General features: G+C 39.9%; 1 protein-coding gene across 3 annotated transcripts in view; it reads left to right on the top strand.

The window, feature by feature from the left end:
* The window catches only part of LOC148421057 (receptor-type tyrosine-protein phosphatase delta-like), a 183,574-nt gene that overhangs the window by 94,914 nt on the left and 62,346 nt on the right, over positions 1 to 26,314 (top strand). For all 3 annotated transcript variants that reach the window (XM_088420393.1, XM_088420392.1, XM_088420391.1), the window contains exon 6: positions 18,514 to 18,663. In XM_088420393.1, coding sequence (XP_088276519.1) covers positions 18,579 to 18,663 — 85 coding nt within the window. In that variant the 5' untranslated portion in view covers positions 18,514 to 18,578. The remainder of the gene's footprint in view (positions 1 to 18,513; positions 18,664 to 26,314) is intronic.

The following is a 26,314-nucleotide window of genomic DNA, read 5'->3' as shown; positions in this document are numbered from 1 at the left end:
ACAGTTTCATGTGCACGCGAGCCTTTCATCAGTGGGTGTTTCCTGCCTCCTTTTTCCTCACTGACAACGCAGTCAGAGTGTTTTTTGGAAATTATTTAGGTCCTCTGGAGAACCCATTGTGTAGGCAGCCCCTCAACCCCACAACCACCGCCCCCGCCTTTCGTAACCGAGACAAGGACAAGTCGGCCTTTTTTCCACGGCGCAGCTCCGATTCGTCTTCATGCTTTAACCTGGTGCCGCCGTGTGATAGATTAGTTTTGTTGCTGTGATGTATTGGCCTATCAGCTTTTTGAAGAAGTGACAGATTGCATCATTAGCTACGTTTATGATGTATGCTTCCCGTTGTACATGTTTACATGCAAATGTCTGCTAACTTGCGCACGCTTTGTCTTTTCTTTCCATAATTCGGCTAAGTCTGGCACAATTACACATTTGTCACACACATTTGAGGGATTTTTTTTTCTTCCACAAAAAGTCACCCACAAATGTATTGTTAGAAAGTAAATGGTCCTTTTCAGTTCCCAGAATGCATTGTGTGCTGCACTGGTTTTAATTAATGAAGTTATAAAGGACATATGTGAATGTGTTCTCAGTAGCTTCATACTAAACACATTTATGTCTGATTCATATTGCAGTATGATTTATCTTATCATTTTTTAAACAAATGGTGACTTTAGGTTGCATGTAAAATAGTGGCATCCAGGACAATGCCATTCACAACCTGCCTTGCTTACCTAAGCATCGCTTGGAACTATTGTTTTTTTTTTTAAATGGAAGATTTAACCCACAAAAAAATGTCAGACGTATATTTTACCCTCATGCAGTATTTTGACCATTTTTGACCAGTTTTATTCATCATTCTCACAGTATTTTAGCCAAGGTATGGCACACTCCTGGTTGTGTGATCTGTAATTGGCCATGCATTTTTGAACCCACCTGCGTGAAATTTCAACTCCCTGGTATCTTTTTTTTAATGCTTTCCCTTTGAGATCAAATGATTCAACAAAATACCACACAAAGGTTAAGGGTACAAGGGCTATTCTGGTATTGATTTATGTGTAATAAATAATGAGACTTGTTTGCGTACAACTGTCCGAGATGAACGTAGAAAAAATACAGGCTGATCATTTTGGCTGTTGTTTAAAGGGCCATGCTAAAGCTGTTTAAGCGTGCCAGATAACAAGATGACATCTATGCACCCATGCAAAACTGTCACCTCATTTTCAGACATTGTCTTTAATAGGTAGCCTATGCTGTAGGAGTGTGAAGTGTGGCATGGAACGTAATGCTTTCAAAGGCAAATGGCAATGCTAACACTACATGCTCTTCAAACAACCTTCTTCTACTAAAATACAAAACATTACTATGAAGGATTTCCTGCTCGCAAATTACCAGGGAATCCCTTAAATTCTTTTAATGTCTGACACTGAGACAATCTTACAAGGATATAAAAGATCTGTGCTTCCATAATACAGTTTTGTGTTAGGGGAAAAAGAAATCATGATTGAATTAAAATCACATAAGACCACAAGATGAAATAACTGGGCTACATATAGAAGAATATCATTCCCTCATATCCATTCCAAATCCACTCAAAAAAAATAAAAAATCAAAGTTGGATTGTGGTTATTTCATTACCGCATGTTGTGGTACAGAAGTGGAAGTGCATTTTGCTAATCCTGAGAGCGATCTATTTGATGCAATAGTAGTGTATGATTTTTTTTTTTCAATATATGTAATTTTTCTGTAACATATTTATCTGTCTCTGTCTGCCAGTCTACTAATCTTGTGCGTGTAATCGATCGAAATTATGGCTGGTCTTGCTTTAAGAGGCTTTGATTTTCGATGCTGGTGCCTCGATGTACTTACTATCAAGCAAAGGTATCAAATTCAGACATCCGTACATCTCTATCTGTCTCAGAGCAAATGCAATTACATAAGAAGTGTTCCAACCCTATAGGATGCGGCATCAATACACGAAGCTGTTATTGTTAACCCTAACCCTGAAATCAAATGCAAAAATGATGCAGTCACAACCTGTGCAGTGTTGTCAGCCTAAGGGCATTTTCCATGACCCCCGAGCTCTCGAAATCCCCCGCATCCCCACAGCGTTATGATTGATGATGTAATTACTGACATCAGCAACACATGAAAACGAGAGCTTGTTTTGATAGACGGCCACTCATCACTATCCATCACGCTGGTTCCTCCCTGTGCTCGGATCGAGTAGTCAAAAGCATCTCCTTCCATATGTTTGTGGGTACCTCACAACACATATTAATGTGTGTGTGTGAATGGGAGCGAAATCCCCACCGTACACGCACTCTTTGCAAAGCCTCTTTGGTATTCTCTTCACGGTCGGTGAACTTGTCTACTGTAAGACAATTTCTGCATTGCTGTCAAACGGCATTATAAAATATGGAGTCATACAAGATTCTTCTCCTCTGAGGACCACAGATCAAACCCAGGCACGTACACACAGCACCGTATTTATGCTCAGTGAGAGGTGCAGATGTACATATGGCTTATTAGTGTATGCACCAATCGTGCACTAATCTGCCTCTTTAGCTTGCCTAAAGGGAGTTTCCTTCATCTTGCAGTTTGCTGGCACACACATGATGTTTGACTTTATGTTAAGTTGTGACACACCTTTGAAAATGCGGTACAATCCCACAAATTCAAATTCAAAAGTTACACCAGCAAAAATTCTGCACACTTACAGGGGCAGTTACTCCATGCCTCACATCTTTTTTTATTTTTTGGGTGGGGTATTTTCCCTAAGGTTGAAGGTACAGTATCCCTAGAAATTTGAAAAAAAAATCCTGCATATGTTGTCAAGCACGTTCCATGTCAATGATGATGCTGTGGCTCCTAAATAACTGACTAAAGGCAATTCTGGGCAATTATACAACCGAAGAAAATCATTTCCAGGAAGCCATAGCAACAAAACACACACAAGGCAAATCAATAAAATGCATCGTACACATGAATCCGACTATCGGACCAATATAGTTTGAGTAACAAAACCAATCTTACAAAGGACAAATGTTCTGTATGTTTAAGACCAATACTGGTTCTCATCTATATACATTGAGGTCAAAATTTTTATCAAAACGTATTAAAAGAAAATACTCATTTTATCCTATCCATGGCCTTTGATATGCTTGAATCACAACATCATTGATGAATTCAATAAACATGTCACTGTTCCATTTCTATAGAACAACTTTTTAAAACGAAGTCTTTTTTGAATAATATTATGTTCTAATAATAGTACTCATTTAAACAAAGCATTCTGGTTAATTTGTAGAAAACTAATCAAGCAGAAAAATGCGTTTGTTTTTATACATCTCAGAAGGGAGCCATTTTGCCACTTGCTGTTGACTGAAAACTAGTGTGATCCTGACAGGTTAAGCTCAGTTTATATTCGTCAAAGTATGGAAACTCAAATAAATTGGTTTGTTAAAGTTCCTGGTCATTTAGCAGGAAGTACAGCCAACAGAAGCTTTTTAAACATGGTAATGTCACGCCCTCTACATAAAACACACGCACATATGCACCTTCAAGACCCACAATCTTCAGTTCCATCAAACGGATTCCTTAATGACATCACTGGTGGCCCCAGCAGAAGCAAATCGAGAAAGGGCGGAGTCTCCGGCGCGCTTGCTCCAGTGTCTGATTTGATTGACCCTGACAACCAAGGGCCATTTGGGAGCCGTGTAACCACAGCAACTCCTATCACAACATTCTGGGCGGTTTTTTCAACGGGACCGGTCAAAGCCGGTGTTCTTTGCATTCATTTTTAATAGCCAGTGTACTTAGTCCCTCTTCCTTAGGCAGTCTCCCCGCGGCCTCATCTCAAAGAAGAATAGGCAGGCGCTCTTTGTGGAAAAAGCCCCCATTACATATTTATTGTCCATAGTCTTAATTATTGAGCTAGAAGGGATGTGGGTTCTCACTCACTCTTCCTTTCTATCCCACTGTACTTAAAAGCTGTGGCATTCCATGTCCATATAAAGGAACTGCCAGCGGAAAATGTGATGTTTAGCGTGTGCTCAACTCAAGAGGCTCATGTTATGGAAAGTTTCACACGACTCAAACATTCCAGCCAAAACCAGAAGATTTTGCCGATGTAACAAGTCCTAAATACTTTTTCCTGCTGCGCACTTGCTTTACAGGTAACGTTCATTTGGAAAGGCCCGCTTGTATGATAACGTGATGTTACCATATACAAACACTTTTCCATGTTCTTGCTCAAATTGTCGCCTCTAAGCATTTTCTAACTGTACAGACAAACTTTTAAATTAGACATCTATCTACTGTATCCATTTTCTATATGGCTTATTCTTATTTGAGTTGCGGGTGCGGCTTATCCCAGCTGAGTTTGGGCAAGAGGCAGGAAGCCAATCTCCAAAACCGTTTTAGTTTAATAAAATGTCTTTGCCTTACTTAAGAGTGGCACGTTGGCAGATTGGTGTGGAATTTGGAGTTTGCATGTTTTCCCTGTGCCTAAGAGGGTTTTCTTCAGGTACGTACGAGTTTTCAAAAACATGCTTGGTAGGTATTTTAGCCACTCTCCCTTGTTCTTAGGTGTGTTCGTGAGTATAAATGGTTGCTCGTCTTTGGGTGCCCTGCAATTGGCTGAAATCCAGTTCGGGTTGTACCCCGCCTACTGCAAGGAAACAGCTGGTATAGGTTCAGGCCTGCCTGTGACCCTTGTGAGGATAAGTGGCGATGGATGGATGGATGGATGGATGGATGGATGGATGGATGGATAATGGATCGCGAAGGTCAAGGATTACAGCCCTGTTAACCGGCACATTTTTTTAGTGTAAACAAATTACAATCATCTACTTTTGTACATGCCTGAAACTTGGACTCAGAGCATTCGTGTTTCAGGTATAATAACAGAGTGCGAAACCTTTTGAAATCTGTTAGCAGATCTCCACTGCGTTTCCCTGCATATTATTTTGAATCTTTCTTGTGTACTCTGGTCGTGGGGCTGGCCAAAATCAATGGTGGGGAAAAAGGTTATGTAACCCCATCCTTCTCTTTCAGTCGTTATAACATGTCATTGGAGAAGATTGATCAAGAAGCGTATTTTTGGACTGAATTGTCCATCGCCTCTCCGATGACCTTCATGTGGATGGGTGAGTGTTACTAATACGTTGTATTGGTTAGCTCACATTCTTTATTTTTCAATGGACTTGTCGGATCCACTGCGCCTGTATGTCGGGGTGTTTGGAGTGAGTCTTGTTTTTCATCCAGATGTGTAAACATTCCTCTGGCTTTTCTGAGTTTGCATCAGAGAAAAGCTGCATTGCGTTTGGCTCACACCACATGAAACGCCTTTAAAGTGGGCGCGGAGCGAGTGCGGCTCCGTTTTCTGACACAGTCGAACTTCATGGAGTCGCCTTTGACAATAGCGGCGCTTTCTTAACTTGTGGTGTGGCTTGGAATTCAATGAATGCAGGAAGGAAAATAGGGGATGGTGGGGGGTCTCACATCTTCCTCTGGTGAGGCTCCTTCAGTCACTGGGATGTGGATGATGTCATTTGGGGTATTTTCGATGAATGAGCGGAAGGGGCCAAGTGAGTCAGTTTCTGTAGGAAGGTATAGACTCGATGGGTTATAAAGGAAGCGGCATGTGGATAAAAGGTTCAGTTATTGAAGGGTTAGTCCGCTTCTGGACACCGGCAAATCCATATTTTATTTGATGCAGGAGCCGCTCAAGGCCTGTAAATTATTACTGCTGTATTCCACCTGCTTGTGGAGGTCAGCCAGCCATCTTGATCGCGGGGCCTGTGTGTGTGCGTGATCGCACGTTTGTGGACGTGCCGCTGGCCCATAGAGCCAGGCCGGAGCAGTGGCACATGCTCATCCATCCATGCTGTAGCTCCATCCGACCCTCCATCCATCCATGTAATAAAACACATTACATAGGTGACTGCTTCAGATGGGCCATTTTCCTCCCAGCACGAAATGCTCGCCACTGTATGCAGCTGCGGGCCAGAGGGAACGTGTCGCACCGCCATGAGACGCACACATGCATGCACTCGGAACTCACGTGTGCAAAATTTGATTACATTTGTCTTGTGTGTACGTAGCCCTACGTATGCAATTACAAGTATTAATTTCATTCTCATATTACACTTATGGATTATGCCCTGTCTAATACCTTGACCCGCCAACAAAATCAATATGTTAGACAATGATCTGTTTCATGTGATTATTTTCACAACAATGGTCACAATGCCCCATCTAGTTTTGATTAATGTAACCAGTTGCATCATTTTTGCATGATTTCGCATTACTGAAATACTGTGCAATAATCAATCATTTTGGTATCCTGGCTCATAAAATAATGCACCTATAGAACAACGTTCCAAGACACACACAAGGGACCTTAGACTCTCATTCTTCTGCTGGAAAATTGCATCACTAATGACAATTAAATGTGTAAATTAAAAATAACAAAATAAAGCCATAAAATGTTGTGCAAATGAGTCACTGTAAAGCAATTTAGCAATAAGTTGCTTCATGTTCCAATTATTTATTTATTTATTTTTAATGTACTGTTACAGTCACAGCATTGCATAACATAAAATTGCATTTTATCATACCTGCAGATAACCTGTTAAAATTTTAAGTACCCCCTAAGGTGCTGTCACATACCCTAGCGGTACTCATACGCCAAATTAAGAACCGCTGAACAAGGGCATTGGGTGAGCATCTTAAAATGCGGGCCACGCCACAGTTTTTCATCAATGCGACCAGGGGGGCCACATAGGACCATACACTTCCTAACCGGATGTATGAAAACTATGCATTTTAAATATAGAAAAGTACCTGCAAGGAAATAAGTATTGCTTAAGATTTATTTTACATAATATAGTTCACAATGTTTTGATATAACATAAACCATCCTAATACAGCAACAAATTTGCCAAATAGTAATAGTGGTTTTTATTATTATTAAGCCTACTAATGTTATAGTAATGGACAGAGAAAGATGTGGTGAAGGCACCTTACAAAGCTATGCCTGCCTTCCAGTGGTTATATTACAAGGTAAAACTACACTTGACACTGGCTTGCTAGCATTTTGCCAGCTGAACACCTATTCGTTTAGATTATACATTAAACATTGTCTGTCACGGATATGTTCAGTCTCTGGGTGTACTTTGGCAGAGAGCTTTGCTACAGTATGGCTCTTTGTTGTTATCGTGAGATGTAGACAAAGGTGCAGCTGGGTGCTTTGCATTTAAGCGGTAGGGTAAACCTAAGCTCCTTCGGTGGTAAGCAAGCTCCTTGTAAAGAAAGCATATTAGGCTACCTTTATCAAAGGGCCATGTTTTAAAGTAAATGTACCAATTCTTTCTACCGACCACGCTCACATACTTTTCCGTTTTTACGTCTTCCTTCTGCCTCTGAGCTTGCCCTCCCACCTACAACAGTAGCCTATCATAATACAGAATGACAGCCAATCAATCCACTTCAGGTTGGGATCGACCTTTGTTTCCCAACACCCAACGACTCAAGCACAAGAAGCCTGATGCGTGGAAACCGATCTAATCAGCATACAGAAAGTATAAAGTTGGATTTTATAAATTAACTGTAATTATTTAATTGAATCTTAATCTGACACCCCTATTTTTTTTTTGTCCCATGTTTTTTTTTCACCCCATATTTCTTCAACGTTTTTTGTGGAAAACATTTCATGAATCTGTATCAGCATTAAAAAAATGGTTTGTAAAAAGGAATCAACAAAAAACTTGTTTTGTTTTGCTTTTTGTTTTAATATATCAAAGGGCCATTCAGTGTGGTTGCAGGCCACCTGTTGCTTATCCCTGACCTAGGCAAGCTGACACTTCCTCCCATAAAAAAAAAGTTCATTTAATAGGCCCACTTTCCATGGAACTTGTCGTTTCTCCAATAATAACCACTCACTTTAATGCCACAGATTAAAATCCAATTAAAACGTAATAAAAAATGAAGTAGCTAAGAGCATTTAACATGCAGTCCTTCTCATGTGCTTTGTTTTGCCTACATTGCTCTAAAATATAAAAACATCAAATTGCCAGACACAATGTGCTAATGCAAACAGTACAGTAGGTAACTGGTGTTGACATAAATCCTAGTTGCAGGCTGTAATGATTGACAAGTAGGGAGAACGATGACGACGCATTGGCATAAACAAATGACTAGTAATGTGAAATGACTGACAACACGTTCAAAAGATCTGCTAATGACTGTAGAGTCTTTACTGTCAAGAAACATGAGGAATTTCAAGCTGAAAAAAAACATATAAAGACAGTGTGCAGCACATCACTTAGCATATTACAGCTGTGCTGCTAATGTTTCAAAGGATAACATGTCTTAAGTTTAGCTCCCTGCAAGTCAACTGTTATCATTCGTCCTTGGAAAAGTACTTACTTCTGTTGCCTTTGCAGTTTTGAGCTATTTGCATTAAATAGCATACAGCTGTGCCAAAGTTTGACATAAGCAAATACTTTTCCACAACGCCTCCCTTCTTTGTCTTATGTCTCTGTCATTTCCTCTCACTGCACCCTTCATCACATTTTTTTTCTGTTTTAGCCTCTTTGCCCCTGCGCCGGTGCTCGTCCATCATCGCTCCCTCACTTCCTCTGTCCGTGTTTCGCTCTGTCATTTATGAGGCTCACACTAATGCTCAATTAGCCTTCAATGAGGTCTCCACTGAAAGCTGGGTAAATAGGTAATTACATGTTGTCGTCTCCCCACCTCCTGCTAATCCACTCAACTTTACCTCCCTCGGCCACTCTTTCTCTCTCTCTCTCTCTCTCTCTCTCTCTCCCTCCCCCCCCCCACATCGCGTTCCTTTCTACCAGAGATGACCCAGTGGAGACCCAGCGTGGGCCTGTTAGTCACAGCTGGCTTAAATCTTCGATTGGCCACTTTCGCCATTCTGCTTAGTGGGCACTTCTGCCTTTCTTCGCTCGCTGCACTTGAGACGCAACAGTGGGGACACTTTATCATTAGAATGGGAAAATTGGAGGCTCCAGCGGGCTAAATGCTGATGTAATGCACAGCCGCTAATAGAGATGGATCAATTGCGTTCTAAACGCCTGGGATACTTTGTCACAACACACCAGACATTTGTCAATCGACAATCGTCCAAAGGCGGCATTTCCTATTGTATCGTTTAGTGTAACTCCTTTTCCTCTTGGTTTGTCTACTTCATCATCAGGGACAACCCAATCAACATCACCCATCTGTTATGGAAGCCACCAGTGACAGGCACTAATATGCAAATGGTGGAAGGCAGCGCACAGAATGACAGTCATTTCACTGTTTGTGTGCGCCTTTAGTGATGGAAATGTATCAAGCGCAAGGGGGAAAGGAGGAAGGCTGGAAATGGTTGAAAAGAACAAGGAGAGGGGAAGACGGATGCAGAGGAAGTGATAAGTTGAGTAATACCAGACAGCCTGAATCCTCCTCTCAATCAATCACATTTTCCCTTCCTCTCCTCTCATTTTGTCCTATTGATTTCTTGTTTTCGCCACTGTGCTGAAAGCAAGGCTCAAATGACTTCTGTAAGTTTTCAAGGCCTTCGTCTCCCAGGGAAAACTGCCATTTGCTCCTTTCAGAAAAATAGCTGCAGCATGTTGCATTTTCTATTTCAATTCAATCTTGCGAGGAGAGAACTTGAGGCAAAGGGGAAGGTTTATGAGTCAGAGCTCTGTCATGATAATGTACTTGATTTTCATTATAGTGGCATGGTGGAAAAAGTTTTCCTTAATTTCGCACCAACCAACCTTCTTGGGGCTTAACGTTTCCTTTTCAAATTGTGTACTGCATTGATTTAGATTTCATATGAAGTAAAAAAAAATAAAAATTGAGTAAAATGTCGAGTTAAATTTTAAAAGTGGTGAAGACCTAAAAGGAATTTGTGCATGAGGCAGATTCATATTTTGAGCATGGAAAATATGGAAGAGCACACTATGCACAAATTGAAGTTAAAAGTTGTGATGCGTAACCCTGGCTCTGGGTTGCGTTGTACCACCTTTTGTCCCGACTACGGGCTATTCTAATAAGTCCACATTATCATTGTTATATTAAGAAGCAAAGAAGAGTGAAAGATATAACAGAAGTAATGGAAATGGAACTCTTAGTGAAAAACAGTTTCAAAGTTAAAGAAAACACTGTGTGTGCTATATTAATCAGTTTGTATACACTCCTACCTTAACACGCGAAATGATGCAATTTCTCGTTTTTAGCAGGCGAAATAACATGCTGTGCCCAGTTCAACTTCCACATCTGCTTTCATGTGCAATCAAATTTGTGCTCTTTTTTGCACACGCAAACCCAGAATAAATCAAATCCTAAGTGAGGTAATGACGCTCTCCTACGGCACTATTACAAGCTAACTAAAGTTCATTTTTTGAAGGTCACAGTGCTATTTAGTACTGCTTTAAAGTGGTTTTGTACACCTCAGATGTCAAGTGAACCCGGCAAAATCAGAATGTAATCACTACTGTTGTTTTTTTTTTTTTTTTTTTGCTGGGACTGGCTGTGATGAGAGAGAATGCATTATCATACATTATGGATTGGGTGTTCGATGCCGTGGCAGTCAAAACAAACACTTTCCTGACAACCCCTTTATAAACCCGTTGAATCATGATATATATACATGAATATACTGCACGCAGTAACTAGAAATGGCAGTTCAATTCTCATCAGTAACTAAGTAACGTTTGAAATGATGATGATTTAATGATGATCTACTAACTGTACACTTCCAGGAGACCTACGTATTGGTCTGACCATACTCTTGAGACAGCGATTTTATAAAGAAAGCCCATTTGACCAACCGGTTAGGCATTCTATTTCTATTTGCCATTTCAACTCACCTGAGGGTACGAGAGCAATGCAGTGGTGCTTGCTGCGGGTGCAAAGCGAAGGTAAGTCGCCCCTGCATGGAGGCAATTAAAAGCTGTCACAGGGTGATGTAATCAGCTGACATCCCCACTGACTTTGACATTGGCTTGTGTGCTTCCAAAGATCAATGCCTTGCTCTTGACTCGCTCACGGACCGCTCCAAGTCTATTTGCGTGTCAGAAGAGATGACAGGTTATCAGCAATCAGCATGCACCGTGAGTACACGCATATGTACCATCTGTCGGTGGCATCTTCTTGTGGAGCTTGTACTATATTGAATGATCATATGTAATTCCAAATTTGACACACTCGAGCAGTGGTTCTCAAATGGGGGTTCTAGTACCCCTGGGGGTACTTGGCGGAACATCACGGGGTCCTCGAGATTTTAAATAAGACAAACAAAAAACATGCAAAAATCCTTTAAAAATAATAACTGAATTCATTCATTTTTTCAGGAAAATATAAGTTCATAAAATAATTTTTATGTTCAGTCGGTTATTCGATTTCATTATTGTAAAATCTCAGATTCGGCCCCATACTAGAATGGTTTGACCCAACTTGTCATGTGCCACCTCTTGTTACCTGTCAAATTCATGATTTATATTTGTGAACACATCTTTCCTATTGTCCTAAAGAGGACACTTTAAGTCAAATAGTTGTCTGTGGACATGTATTTATTTATGGTTATTACTTTTTGAGAACAGTTCTGATACTTTATATTATTGATTTTTTTGTGGAAATAGATTTCTTATGATTATTTTTTTGCTGACCAACACAAAGTTTGAGAGGGTCTCAACTGTGGCATGTATTAAGTTTTTTGTGTGTTTGTTTTTTAACCCAGAAATGCTTTGCACTGGTTCAGGGGTACTTGACTGAAAGGATATTTGACAAGGTACGCTCTGTGAAATACTGAAAAAAGGTTGAGAACCACTGCACTATAGCACCGTTTTTATTAATCAGCATTTTTGCTTGTTAGGTTGTAAATTGAGATGTGAAATGTATCAGTGGATTGAATAAAATAGTAACTTTTATTACTCACAAAATATCAATTCCTTAAGATGTTAGTATTTTATTTAAAACTCAATCTCAAATAAAGTGAATGAAATGCATGCAAATAGTAATATGACACAGGACCTTGGTGAAATTTTCAAAAGTCATCCTGTTTTACTCTAATTTGAACGAGCTTTTCTGACAGGATTTAAAATAACACAAAATCATTCCTCCGTTTCTTTGCAATCCTTCATCCAATTTTCTAAATTCTTGCTGCTTTGTCTTAGGGTTTCCAACCAGTCTTTGAATGTTGACATACTCTATTTTCATTTTCAAGAAATTCTGTCACATTATCCCCCATTTCCTTTGTGATGAGCCACGTCGCTCCTGACTGAAAAGCCACAAAACAAAGCCAAAATTTCCAAAAGTATTCCCAACACATCACAACCTGACACTATATACAGATTGACTTGATCACATAAGACAAGCCTAAGGAGGTTGCTCGTATTTGTGGGCAGAAATGTATTTCCATGCCCTATCTTGACTAACGAGGCAAACAATGAGGAGTAAATGTCAAAAGGATTCGAAAAAAAAAAAAAAAGACTCTCCAGGACATCAATCACAATGCACGTTTCATTTCAATGGAAGATCGGCCCCAAATACTTCCTGTTTCCTGTTGTGATGCAACAAATCCAAATTGTCACCACATTGACATTTCTGTCAGTGAGCCACTGTTCCAACATCGTGAATAGCATAAGTTAATAAGTGTGTCTAATTGCATTCGCTGTCTCAGCTTAGCAATAGCAAATCAAATTATGATGCTGAGTGTTGTTTTTCCATGCCGCGCGCTTTGCTTTAAGCTATGCTTTTCAGGATCAGCCTTTTGTCTGCGTCTCTATCTTTGTCAGTCTCCGTTGCAGCTGCACGGTGCCGTCGCTTCCCGAGCCGAGTCCCTCCCTATTTCCAATTATCCACCAACGCGGTCTTTTTCTTCATCCTACTCTTTTAGGTTTCTTTTAAATTTGCTTTTAATTGCACTTACGTCATTGTAATCTTACACCTACAGTCTAAACGGAAAACGGAACGTCATGTGCCCCGGTTTGGTGCATATGAAGTTTATCTCGTTTGTTCTTTCCGGGTGAACACGACAAGCAATTTTCTTTTAATATTTATTAATTGAGCAATAAAATCACTGTCAGGAGGTCAACGTGAACATTACATACAGTACGTAGCACAGTTGTACAATCTTGGTAGAATTTGGTGCTTTACAATACTATAGATTTATCGCTAATGGGAATATCCCAAAAAGGGCCATCAGAGATTGAAACCAAGGTTCGATTTGCAAATGACAACACATTAATACAGTCAGCTATAATAGTATAGTTGAAGGGGTCGACAGAGGTAGATCAGCAGGGACACCATTGCTACACATGCACATGCTTCAAATCTACTGCGGCGTAATAGGCTGCCGCAGACTCGATTTATCAAACAATGCCATTGTTTTTCATATTTTTAAGGACTGGGTGATACACAACTGATCGCTAGCATTGTATAACAAAAAATAAATAGTATGATAATACAAAATGCAAATGTATTTTTAAAAAAATAGGTCTGTTCCGATAGTGGTGGGACACAGCCCCAATGGCCCTCCTGTGATAACTGGACTGGAGTTTGATATATGGCAAACTTAGGAACACTTAGGAAACAAAAGCACATTTTTAACAAAGTGTTTTCAATCACGTTTCCATTGGTTGCTTATCTGCACATTCTACAGCGCCATCAGAACAGACAAGGCTGACGATCTCATCATCGGACAGCTGTGATAATTAGCCATCAGCGTCACATGCAAGAATCAAAGGAATTTCATTTTACATTTTCCCAAACTTTTTCCATGAAATGTACGTCACTTGTTTTACTTTATAAACTGTATTCGCTCATCTATTCTCCCATTTCTCCTCTCAGCATGTGTTTAGCTGTCATTGAGCCAGTCTTTGTTCTGTCACAAGTCATCGCACGGATAAGTGTGACTGATGGCTGCAGGCTGGGCCAGACAGACAGTGTACTATATAATTGAGCGATAGAGACTAATGTAAGCCAGTGGCTGAGCATGACTGCGATCCACAAGCTCAGAAGCAGCGGGAGGCTTTCTGTTCGGCCCTCAATAATGAACAACAACCACACACGCTACCATCTGGCCGCTACCTGGGCTGATTTTCTGATTTTTCCTCTTTTTTTCTGACTTCTTTCAATCTCGCATTGCCTTTTTGCGTGCCCGTTTGCCTTTTCATGTCGACTCTGCTCGCTTTGTGTCACTCCCTCTCTTTCCATTTGTCTCTCGCTCTCTGTTATCTCAAGCTCTTTAATTAACGTGACACGCTGTGAAGTGAGATACTAAATAATGCAGACTTTTCCAGTGACATTAAATCAGCCGGCATGATTAGTGGCCACACACACACAAACACGAAGATGCTGGTCTTTTGTAATGCCTGCTTTCATTTTGTAGAAGATAATGGGAGCTGTAATTAGACGAAAATATACATCGAAAAGATAGTGTCTAATCAAAATAAATAAAAATAATAAATCAAAGAACCCTTTCGTTTAGTCCGCGGAATTGATTTTGAAACTTCTGAGGTAGTTTTGGAAACTTGTGAACAACACATTTTCAACTAACTTGTTCTCAATAGTAGCATTATTCGATTATTCGATTGAATTATAGATTTATCACCGCCACAGATGGTTTACCCTTTACCCTGCAACAAAATTTGCCTATGCAAATAAATTAACAATAAGTTAACAAAATTAGCATTAGCGCACTAGCCACTACCATTAAAGTGAACAAACATTTTCTAGTTTACTCACAGTTTTAGATGATGCTTCAACAATATTCAATGAAAAAACTTGAGGGTGGGGCTGCCTTTTAGGCCATTAACTTCCAGTTCGTCTTCTTCTGCATCGTCTTCTTTTTCTTTTCATATTGGCCATGTTTCATGCTTTTGACTTCCCTCTAATGTTGAAAATCCAAACAACTAAAATTGCAACTGAGCCTTAGACATTGTTTGTCGTGACAGGTTATATTATCAGATAATGCAGCCAATAATAATAGTTCTTTTTGGGAAGGTTTTTACTTTATTTTTGGGAAGCTCCATGTGCTTTTTTTTTTTTTTTTTTTTTTAAGAAAGCCTGCTAACTACTAAATCAGTGTTTTTAAGCACCAAAACAGCATCATCCATTCTGCCTCTAGTTGGTGCACCAAGACAAGTAATGTATGTCGTATGCCGATGGTCTTAGTGTACAGCTGTGCCTTTTCCACTTGGCAACAATCTGGCAATATTCTTGTCACTCTTTTTTCTTGAATTCGAAATCAAACAACAACAAATTTGATTCGAATAAATTCGTCACAGTCCTCTTTGTTGAAGATCCAGCCTTGTATTTTAGAAACAAAACACAGTATATATTCACAATGCCTCTATATAGTGTTATTATTTGGAAGGTTCACCTTGCATGGATGTTCTGGAATAGTGAAGTTATCAATCCATCGGCAGACAAGCCAAGGGCTTGCTCTGTTACGGCTAAGAATGAAACATGCATGTCTGTGACTGCGCACTATCACAAATCTGCTGTAGTAGTGTAGTAGTAGTACAATCCAGGATGACTCAATCTGTGTAGGTGGGGATCTAGGTTATCCCAAAGCAATTGTTTCAGAGCAAACCTAATGGAAAATCCAGTGTGGGTTTAGTAGTTTGTTGTTTAGGCTTGCAGGGGGAGCTTGAGAGATTTAGACTCCTGCTCTGATCTCTTCCCTGCCCACTTGTCTCGCTCTTTTTTTTTTTTTTTAATCAGAAAGCTTGTAGAGGAGGGATGAGAGAATTCAGAGCGCTGTTGCTGTTTCTGTGGCTAAAGATGATGCCCTGTTTTGGAGACATATTCCTACAAGTATGAGAAACTCAAGTGAGTTCAGATTGTGATGCATTTAGGTGAGCCATAAGAGGCAATACAAATGACACTCATCTGCCTACGAACATATTTACACTGTTACAGTTCAGGGAAAACAACGACTGGGAATAAAAAGAAAAAAAAACTCATGCATACAGAAGTACTATCTTATACATTGCTGAGGGGAGAAATGCACAAACATGCATATATCAAAAAAAAAATTCCTCACTCACTCTGACTCTCACTTCTAGGCTGTCGTGTTTTGGAAAGGAACACTCATCCATCATGTCGTATTGTGTCATGTGATTTGAGCCGTGAGTTTTGTGACACTCAATACGTCGCCCGTCTTGACTGATGCCAGACAGTCGCGGGCGTCTTTGCTGATAGCGGGCAGACAGACGCTCAGGCTGACTGACTGAGGGATGATGAGTTTGGAAGCATCGCATGGATGCCTTTGGAGGGGAAGTCACGTCAACAATTTTCTTGACAGTACTATGCACTGCCCCGCTCGTCTGAACACAGCATTCTGATTAATATTGCTGTTTTGAAATATGATTTAAGCAGCAAAATTCACCTGTTTTAATCCTTCTCAGTCGATAAGTTGACTTATTCAGTGATATTGGCAGCTATTTATGTCCAGCTCTGTCAAAATTTATATTTGACTTATATAGCTGCCGATGAATGAATTCATGTTGCATTTGTGGAGATTCAATGTAGCAGTGAAATCCGCCCATTTTTGTCCATCTCTCTTGTTCATCTTTTTGCCATTTGCCGTTGACTGAAAAATGGCATTGCAGTTGCAGAGGGCTCAGGTAACAACCAATCATGGCTCAGCTGGTGAACATCACATGACCAAAATCAGAAAACAGCTGAGCAGTGTCAAGGGGTGGCTTGGGTGTGGAGATTTTTAATCCAATTGCAGGGAAGCTTAGGGGCAGGAAGTAAGTGCAGGAATCCATATTCAATTAACAAAACGGAAGGCAAAAACAGGACGTTGTAAAAACAGCACAACAGAACCACAGAGACAAAAGACAAGCAGGAAGGTACACGACAATGATCCGACAGACTCAAAGTAGGGAACTAAATATATGACAAACTAATTAGACAACAAGGAACACCTGAACAAGAGACACTTGGTAAAGAGATCTGATTAGATACACTAGGGCTGTCATAACCTATATTATTCAATGCCAGCCCGGGAAAAATTGATCTTTGACAATTGTAACCCTCAATGGCAGTGAATGATTAAGTCCCAAAGCCGTGTAGGCAACTACTGTAAAGCAATTCGGTGAATTGAAATAAGCGCACTACCGAGCTCCTACTGCTTTCCTGGGACTATGGGTGAGCCAAAAAAAAAAAAAAATAAAAAACTTTACCTAGGAAGACAAATGACATCCTGTCACACGGTGATGTTGTTTTGCCAAGGCCGACTTATTATGTATGACGTTCATGGTGCATTCAAACACAGTCACGCATTTCAATCTCTTGCAGAAAAAAAACCCAATGCATTCCACACTAATGACTGCTTTATATATATATATATATATATATATATATATATATATATATATATATATATATATATATATATATATATATATATATATATATATATATATATAATATATATATATATATAATATAATATATAAATATAATATAAATCCATAAAAGCCCATAAAATATTTAGAAAAAATGATGGGGGTGAATTGCAAATTCATACCTTTACCTTATCAAATAAATAGGCTCCTGACTTCAATTTTAGTGATTGTTATATCAATGAATAAATTCAAGAATAAACGTCTTTTTTACATATAATATTTATCACCAAAAAAATGGAGCATATTAAAACTAGCCCTCTTTGAACATGTTAAAACAATGACTAATATTCAGACCCATAATACAGTATGTGGTTTTATTTCATTTTCGTCAATCTTTTACCGACCTGTGCAGGACGCTGCTTGTGACGATACAGTCCATTCCACAAGTCGATTGGCTGCTGTCAGGCGATGCGCAAAAACAATTTTTTAAATTCTTTTCTTTATTTTCATATATTTTATTGATTGCCCCATTTTTGGTTTTCGATTACAGCTAAACATTTTCATCCGAGACATCTCTTAAATTGTCAAGAAAATTTTGTTTGTGATGTAGAAAATGAAGTCACAGGAACATGGAATAAGGACTCGTGTGATGAAAAGGATGATTGATTACAAAATGGGTCCTGCCTAGAATACAAGGAACAATGTGTGCAGCGTAATCTGTCTCCTTGTCATCATGCCTTCCCACTCCGTATCCTCTGTTCCCTTCTGATCAGTCACATTATTTTGACGAAAATGTGGTTTGTTGCGCTGCTTGTGAATCTGGTAAACCTGCCACAGACAAACTATTTACTAGCAGGCAAGCTGGATGAAGCAGAATCCTGGCTGTTGGTTAAAGTTCAGCGGCCGGTTTGCAAACACACTCGCACACACTGGATTGCACACACCTCAGGCAAAGTAAGGTCCTGATAAAGTGAGAAGAGGAAGGCATCTGCCTGACTGGAGTGTGAGGCCTAGGGGGAAATCACACATTCAAAAGTGTGTGCATGTGCGTGTGTGCGTTGCCTGTCAAAATTTGGGCTTTGGAAAACAATCCTAATGAGTGCGTTCTCTCCATTGTGTCTCTTCCATGCAGGTTGTGAGGACTTGTCTCCATCGTCCTGTTGTACAGTGAGGCAGTGAGCTCACGGAGGATACAGCATGCATGTGTCGACCTATCCCGCAATGCACTCTGCCAGTCCGGGTCTGCTCCTCCTCAGTTTCCTCTTCCTCGCCGATGCTGACTGTGAGTGCTCCTCTCACATTCGTTACACATCCCTAGCCTGTCACATTCAGATGTATGAATCTGGCTTGAATGAACACATTTTCTTTTGAAATTGCATCTGCGCTGCTCAAGTCTGTGTTTATCTGTATGTGTTGGCAAGCAGGCTTGATGCGAGGCCAGCTGTTTTTGTCCATCCCGGTATTACTTGGCATAGACAGTCAGACCGCATATGTCAGATCAGCTCGTTTTGCCACTGCTTGTGTGATTGCGTTGATACTGTGCGTCTGTGAGAGATCCGTGACTGTGGCAAACACGCCTGCTCGTGTACAACTAACATGTTGTTTTTTTAACTCAAGCAACACAGTTATTAGTTCCATGCATGTTTCCATGTACAAGTATTAAGATGTCATGTTGAAAAACAACCTCACATAACCAGGTTTTCATTTCTGAGTATAAAGATTATCCTCAGGTTTGAAGAATCTACAAAAATAGTTGTAATTTTTCATACATTACTGAGCATGGAGCTGAGCATTTTAATATACCCAAAAAGCATTTCATCAAACACCTTCTCTAAAAGATCGATTTGTTTTTCTCAAATCCTTACGAAAATGAGCCAATAAAATTGTTCAGATACTTTCAAAATAGAAAAACTGTTTTGGACAAACATGGACAATATACATAATGTTAAACTACATAGTGCAAGGTTGAAAATCACCCAATTCAGTAGAAAAATCCAATTACTTTTTCAGTCTTTCATGAGCGTTTCTGATTAAATTTCAGTTAAACAGCTGCATAGCTTAGATGTTTCTCTTCCCCCCATTCCGTACATATTTTTTTCAAATGATTGACTGCGTTTTAAAGTTCCCTGAAATTAGAGCTCCTATATTCTGTGAAGAACAAATGCTTCAAAAGGAAAGCAACTGGAATAGGAGATGCACTGCTTGAAAACATGTATTGCCTACAAGCGACACTTTGATAGACACGATGTCAGCATGTCAGGCTGAAGATTAGCTGTGAGGATTTCGTAACATTAGCGATGAAATGGATTGACTGATTTGGGTTGAGACCTCGAACGAAGGATATGAAAGGAAGCGGTAAGGGGGGCTTGTAATAAAAAAAAGAAGTGAGGTGGGCTTTGGAAATATGTAGAAGACAGTGAAGGAACAGAGAAATGGACCAGTGAACATCTGGTAGCCATCCTGACATCAGAAATAATGGTGCCTATAGTAAAGCTACAGCTTCTGTTGGTGTAATTATCCCTTGGGATAATAGTTATTGCTAAGTACATGCATGTTCTGTTATGTTACAAGGAAATACTGCCTCACTCAAAGCTTTGGATCCAGCAAATCATCAACAGGCACTGATACACTAGCACAAAGAGTAGAGCTGCAATTAATAATTGAATAATGACAAATAATTGCTATCAAATTATGTAATCAGTAAGCATTTTTGAGAATTGATTCATTATTTTGGGACCTGAATTCCTTTAAAATACTCCAAATCTTTAAGGTTTCAACCTTTTACCAGGAAATATTCTCAATTTTCTATAGTCCTCTATGTATGCTGACTTGTGTTGAATCAAAATAATAGTAGTTTGAAATATTGTCCTGTTTTGGAATAAAGGGATGGAAATAAAAACGTTTTTTTCTTCGATTGATTAATTAATAGACAGAATATCATTATGCTAAATAGTTATTAATATAATCATATTTGAGGCCCTGAATACCTTGTAATTGTTAGAGTAGTTGTATTTTGAAGGAAGTAGAACAGGGCCCCACCAGATGAACAGGAGGTGTGGTAGTGGAAACATTTATTTTATTTTTCAAAGTCAAAGTCAATTTTAAATTTTTGTAGACCTGGACGATTTCCTCAATTATTTTCAGTTTTTTTGGTACAGACAATTTAAAATAATAAAATCAAAAAATAATGATGCCATTATTTTTTAAACCGTCCGTCTTTGTTTGGCCCTCATGAGTTACCGTAACCTCTGCATTCTTCTTGTTTACTTCACACTTATGCCAAACACAAAGCTAGGCAAACATGACTACGGCAAAATAAAGCGAACCGTTGTTTTAAATCATCAGTGGTATGGATGTCATTTTGGGTTTTTGCTGACAGACGTGGAACAATTACCTCTGCAACATTCGTTCACGTCAAACTCATTTCTGCAACTACTTGGGGTCCTTATTTCTCTTCACAGTAACCCCCCGTCCTCCTCCTCCTCTCTCATTCGCCATGACATTCTTTACTGACTTCTTGTCACATCCTCATAATGTGGTGAGATAGGAAGGACAGAGGGTTGGTAGTTCCTCCCATCTCTTTAATCTCGCTGTATGCGACGTGCGATGCCTCCTTCAATATCAACAGTGGGGGCTCCGAGTCTGTGTTGAAAGTTGAGGCATCGTCTGTCACTGCCGGGATACTTGTGTAGACAGGTTTTTGAAATGTTAAACGTTCCCTGACAAAATCGCCAAAGTCATGTGAAATGAATGGAAAACAATATGTAGCTCGCGTTTGCAAGTGTCTTCTCATGCTGGGTACACATGCTGCACGAATACACGCTCATGGACTAAGGGTATTAAGATGCAATCAGATGGAAGTGCATCCCGTGGAAACGTAGCATGACACTGCACCATATGTACCAATACGTGGCTTTTTTTTTTTTTTTCATCTTTAGACATTTCCTGATTTTACTTTCAGTCTTCCACTTCCCACCATTTTGGATTTCTCAGCATTTGCCGGCGCGTGTATGCAAATGTCATCTATCTGGTGGATTAAGAGTAATGCCCTGATCCTGTCGCAAACTAGGCCACTGCACCATGTATGCGGCGAGATGCCCTTTGTGAGAAACGCCATTGCTCCGTCTGTCATTCAGGCAAATGGATACAATGGACGCACATTGTTATTTCTTCTTTTCCTATTTTGCGTCAGAAACAATTTGTGACACTTTCAATACCTTTGCTGGAACCATGACAGAAAAAAGCATCAAACAATGTTCCCTTTCGAGTAATTGCAAAATATTGCTTTAGTAAGCGCTGTCAAACACGAATGCACGAATGAGGGTGTAAAGCGGTTCCCAAGTGCCCATCTACAGCGGATACGTTGTTCAAGTTCCTTTTCATCTCTTACTTTTCTCTCCTACATCTACATGCTATGTAGATTGTATGTCTCTTGCTGCACTGAATTTAAATAGTCACTATAGTTGGCTTAGCGTGGACTGTGTTCCCTCCCACAATGGCGCGAACGCTCACTCCCATCTGCGCTACTCTAGGAAAATATCAAAAGAGAGACCTATGGCCACGTTTTGCCCTAGACTTTTGCTAGCCAACAAAATAGTGACTGTAGTGGATTGATTGACCGGTGGACATTCAAATAGACTGCCAGAACTCAATGACTTGGTGTTTGACCGGGAGCTGAAAGGTTTCGCGGTCAGTTGTCCACAGTGACTGAACCATTACCTGCCAAAGCTGAGGAGCCCTGGAGCGAAGCAGCAAATAATAGCTGCTTTGACAGGAGCCTTCTGAGGTGGCCTGTGACTTTGTGACACTGTTATCCCTAGAGCATTTTGTTCAGTGGGCTGATTTATAACACAAAATGTCTTTGTATTTTTGAGATGTAGAAGTCCGTAGGTAGAATTTGGGCTTGTCGTGACTGTAATAACATTTATGAACTACAGTGGAGCTTCTAAATTTGAATACAGTACACACAAACAGTTTTTTCCACTATGGAGGCTCAAACTGTTGTCATCATTTTTTTAGACAACATAACACATCATAGTCTTCTGTTTGATTGGAAGGGGCTACATTGACATGTCAGTCAGTCACATTGCTCTCTGTGCATGTTGTCTTGTTTAATGACTTACTATACAGTATGACTGAGTTTCTTCAAGTATTTTTGGAGTACGTACGTGGACACGTCTAGTTCTTCCAGTAGAAAAGAGAGAGAGAGAGAGATTAAATCGCAATAAGTATCTTGTTACGCGTGAGCGTCCTTGTTGGCTGATAGATGAAGACGATCAGGGTCACAAAGATCATAGGGTCCCGCCATCAGGGATTAGATGAAGGGTGTCAAACACATGCCCGTGTTTGAGTCAGGTTTCTGTGATTGATGTATATTTCACGTGTCACACAAATGCTTGTCGTATTTCATATACATAGATAATACCATATAATGTAATGAATATTGTATATGTAATGAATACTATGCCAAACCAAGTTTGGAGTTTTCAACATTTTAATCACAATATGGATGCCTTCTATTGCAGTATTTCGAGTAGAAAATACACACAAAGAACTTCTGAACCTAAATGTAGCCTTTATTATTAGCAGAGAGAAAATTGGCAGTCTGAGCAAAGACAAAACCAGCCCACGTTGAAAATATAAATTTTTCAAACAGGTTTCAGCAAGATTGCTGTGTCTGCTAGCAGCTAGCATGAGTGTGCGTCGGGGCATGAGTAACAGGAACTGACTGATGCTACTTTACGTTTGTCTTAGCAGGTGCACCATTCTGTGAAGAGTCCTGCTTAGCGTTAGCCTAGCTTAGTCGGGAGCCTGTGTGTGAGTAATGCGCTCTGACCACATACCGCTCTCTTTTCTCTTTATGGGAAAGCAATAGTGACCCAGTAAAGTTGTGTACCCAGCAGGGCACCCCATGTGTTTTTAATGAAAACCCATTTGATTAATTCCTCCCCTTGCGCATCTAAGAAATTAACCCTGATTAATTTAGCGCTAGCCAGACCCAGGGACAATTACAGTGGACAAATAGCGTGCTAATTGGATGCACATTGCTACCAGCAACAGCAGGATTGTGTCATTTCCAGTATTGTTAGAGTGATTATTGTTATATCAACTGGAAGTTGTACAAACTTGCATGGAAAGACACAAGTCCACAGGGAATTGATACTACTAATGTTTAAATTAAGTATTCTAGACACAGCTGAAATTCGCTGTCCGACAATCTTTTTAATCTGAAACATATTCAAGTTTATTGCAATTTTCTTAGCAGTTACTTGTATATAAACTCATTTTTACTGCGTAAACAGCCTATTTTGGCAAACGTTATTAAACGCATTTGAGCAGTGCTCAGGGATAATAGTTGTTCATTCCGTGTTTAATGGCTCCAGCCATCCAATTACATTTCTAGGACGAACGCGAGCAGCTGATAATTTGCTCTTAATGTGTCGACTTGATGTTAATATGTTATGCTTCTGGCTAGCCTCCCGCCCACTCTTGAGGCCCACTATCATGGTCATGGCTGGAGCTCCACATTTGGCCTCGTTCCTCAACTTGTCTGACAAGCCTGACTCACTTTTCATTTGCGGAGTCATCCGCAAACCGCCCACCACCACATGCAGCATAGTGCAGCGGGATCTTCCCTGGCAAGGCTTGTAAATGACTCATTACATGCTTAACGTTCAACGAGAACCCACACACATACAAACATGGGGTGCAGGCACAGATGCTTGGCAAGTTTCACTTGCATCTAAAGCAGCCTTTTCAGATGGAATCAAAACATCCAATCCTGAGGCGTAGCAAGTCCCAAATGCTATTTAAATTCCACTTAAAGGGGAAACAACAAGGATCTTGTCCAAAAGCCTGATATCGACCTGATCAGGAACTTCAATAACCAATTACCCTCCTCATCCTCTAAAGAAGGATCCAGTATACCACCTGTGAGCACTAACACAGAGCACACATTCTGGATTTTTTATAAACAGCAATTACAATTTTAACCGACTGTCTTCTGGGAAACGAAATTCGAGACCTTAAGGTGGTTGTTTTTTTTAGAAATTCCAAAACGGGTATCTACGTCTAAAATATGTATACAATTATTTTTGTCAATAACTCAAAACTAATCTTCCCAGCATAAGTTCATCAGGCAGCTTGGGTTGATTTAACGTTTCTGGGGTCATTGACCACCAGGTTGCCCCCAAAGGTTACATGAGTAGCCCACAGGCCTGTTCTGCAAATAGCTTACAAGTGATAGAACATTGGTGATTTTCTATGAATTTTACAAACAATTATTCATGTATTATATATACTGTACATTACATATTACACTTGATTTACACATTTACTACAGCTGTTTCTTGCTTATTATGGACAAGCAACCACACCGCTCTGGGAGCAAATGAATATTCCCTAGTGAGGGTAGCCTAGGCTAGGCTAGCTTAGCATTTAGCAGACCTTTCATAAAGATTCTAGGCAAGCCAATTAGGAGGAAATATCAAGATAGGCAGTGCGAGTAGACTCAGTCTTGTAATTTATTATAATGTCTGATTGATAGGTCTTTAGTTGTGTTGTGGGTTACATGGATGGCTATTTGTATCTGGTGTGGGATTTATTCCCTCTGACCGAAAATCAGACCAGTATGCCCTTCGACCTAGGTCAGTTGGAGTCGGTTAGAATTCTAATTACCAAGCGGTAGCCCTGGCCCTTCATCTATCAGAGTTCTTTATCCATCTGTCAGTTGATCCATGTTGCGCTTCTTATCCATGTCTGGGTCATGGGTGCAGCAATCTATTGAGGGATTCTCCAAGGGAACTGCGGCCACCTTCTCCAGTTCCTCAGAGAGGACACTGCGACATTTTCAAGTCATCCAAAGCAGATAGTCCTACCAAGGGACCACAAGGGTCAATTAAGCATAAGTGGCAAACACCTTCAACAAACTCCTGTAGAGCCTGCTATAGTTGCCTCATAAGTGTGTATGAATGTATAAGTGTGTATGAATGTATTCTATTCTACGGCAACAATTAAATCCACTTTGTACCAAACCCCACTAACAGACGTGTTCCGAGCATCAACAAACCCTGTAGTTTGAACATTTCCATGCGAGGCTGAGAAATAATACATTTCCTCTGATCCTGTTCCTTCTACTTACAGTTATCATCATTTCCATCCTTACCTTTGGTTTTGTTTTTAACACTATGTTAAATCCCTGTTGTTGTATATCATCCACTGCAGGGTTTTTTCCCCTCCATCTGCAACTCTCAACTCACGACCCTTTAGGTCAAGAAAGTGTTTTCCAGCACAGTATCTTTGCACACATTGCTCTTAGCTTAAATGAATCTTGTTCTTGGTATTTTTGGAATCCCTATGCTGCGGAACCTTTATCGTCCTCACGCAGTGTGCAGGTTATCTCAGGAAGAGTTTATCCAAATGTTATATTTGTCACAGTTTACTGAATTAAACAAGAGAAAAATAGCTACAAGGGAGACACAACCACACCAGATAGTACTCAGCTTTAAAGCAGTAGCTTGCTACTTATTATGAGGGAGAAATTGAATATATATCCTCCTTGTTAATTGGCAATTAAGCATCGTTACCACCCTGTAGGTGATACTCCCATCAGAGATTTACATTTGTTTTAATTTGAGTTGTTTTTTTTTAACATATAGCACTTTAGAACTCAATCTTTTATTAAAAGTTGAACAAAAAGTCTAGTTTACTTCTGTATTCAATTTTTGCAGATATAGATAAATCTTTATATCCATCTATCCATTCATTCCAGCTACTTCTCCTCGCTCTCATTAGCACAGCACCTGTGAAACACAGTCTCTCCAGCGTGCGCTGGGTTCCCAGCAGCCTCTATAAAGGAAAATGTTTTTTTTTTTTTCCCAACAATCTAGTTTAACAATTAAATGTTAAGTGCCTGGTTGTAATCAATGGACTAC

The sequence above is a fragment of the Hippichthys cyanospilos genome, chromosome 7 (genome assembly GCF_059441005.1).
Source record: "Hippichthys cyanospilos isolate Australia breed blue-spotted pipefish chromosome 7, RoL_Hcya_1.0, whole genome shotgun sequence".
Classification (NCBI taxonomy): Eukaryota; Metazoa; Chordata; class Actinopteri; order Syngnathiformes; family Syngnathidae; genus Hippichthys; species Hippichthys cyanospilos.
Note: the sequence above shows the minus strand (reverse complement) of the source record. Positions and strands in the feature narration are given on the sequence as shown.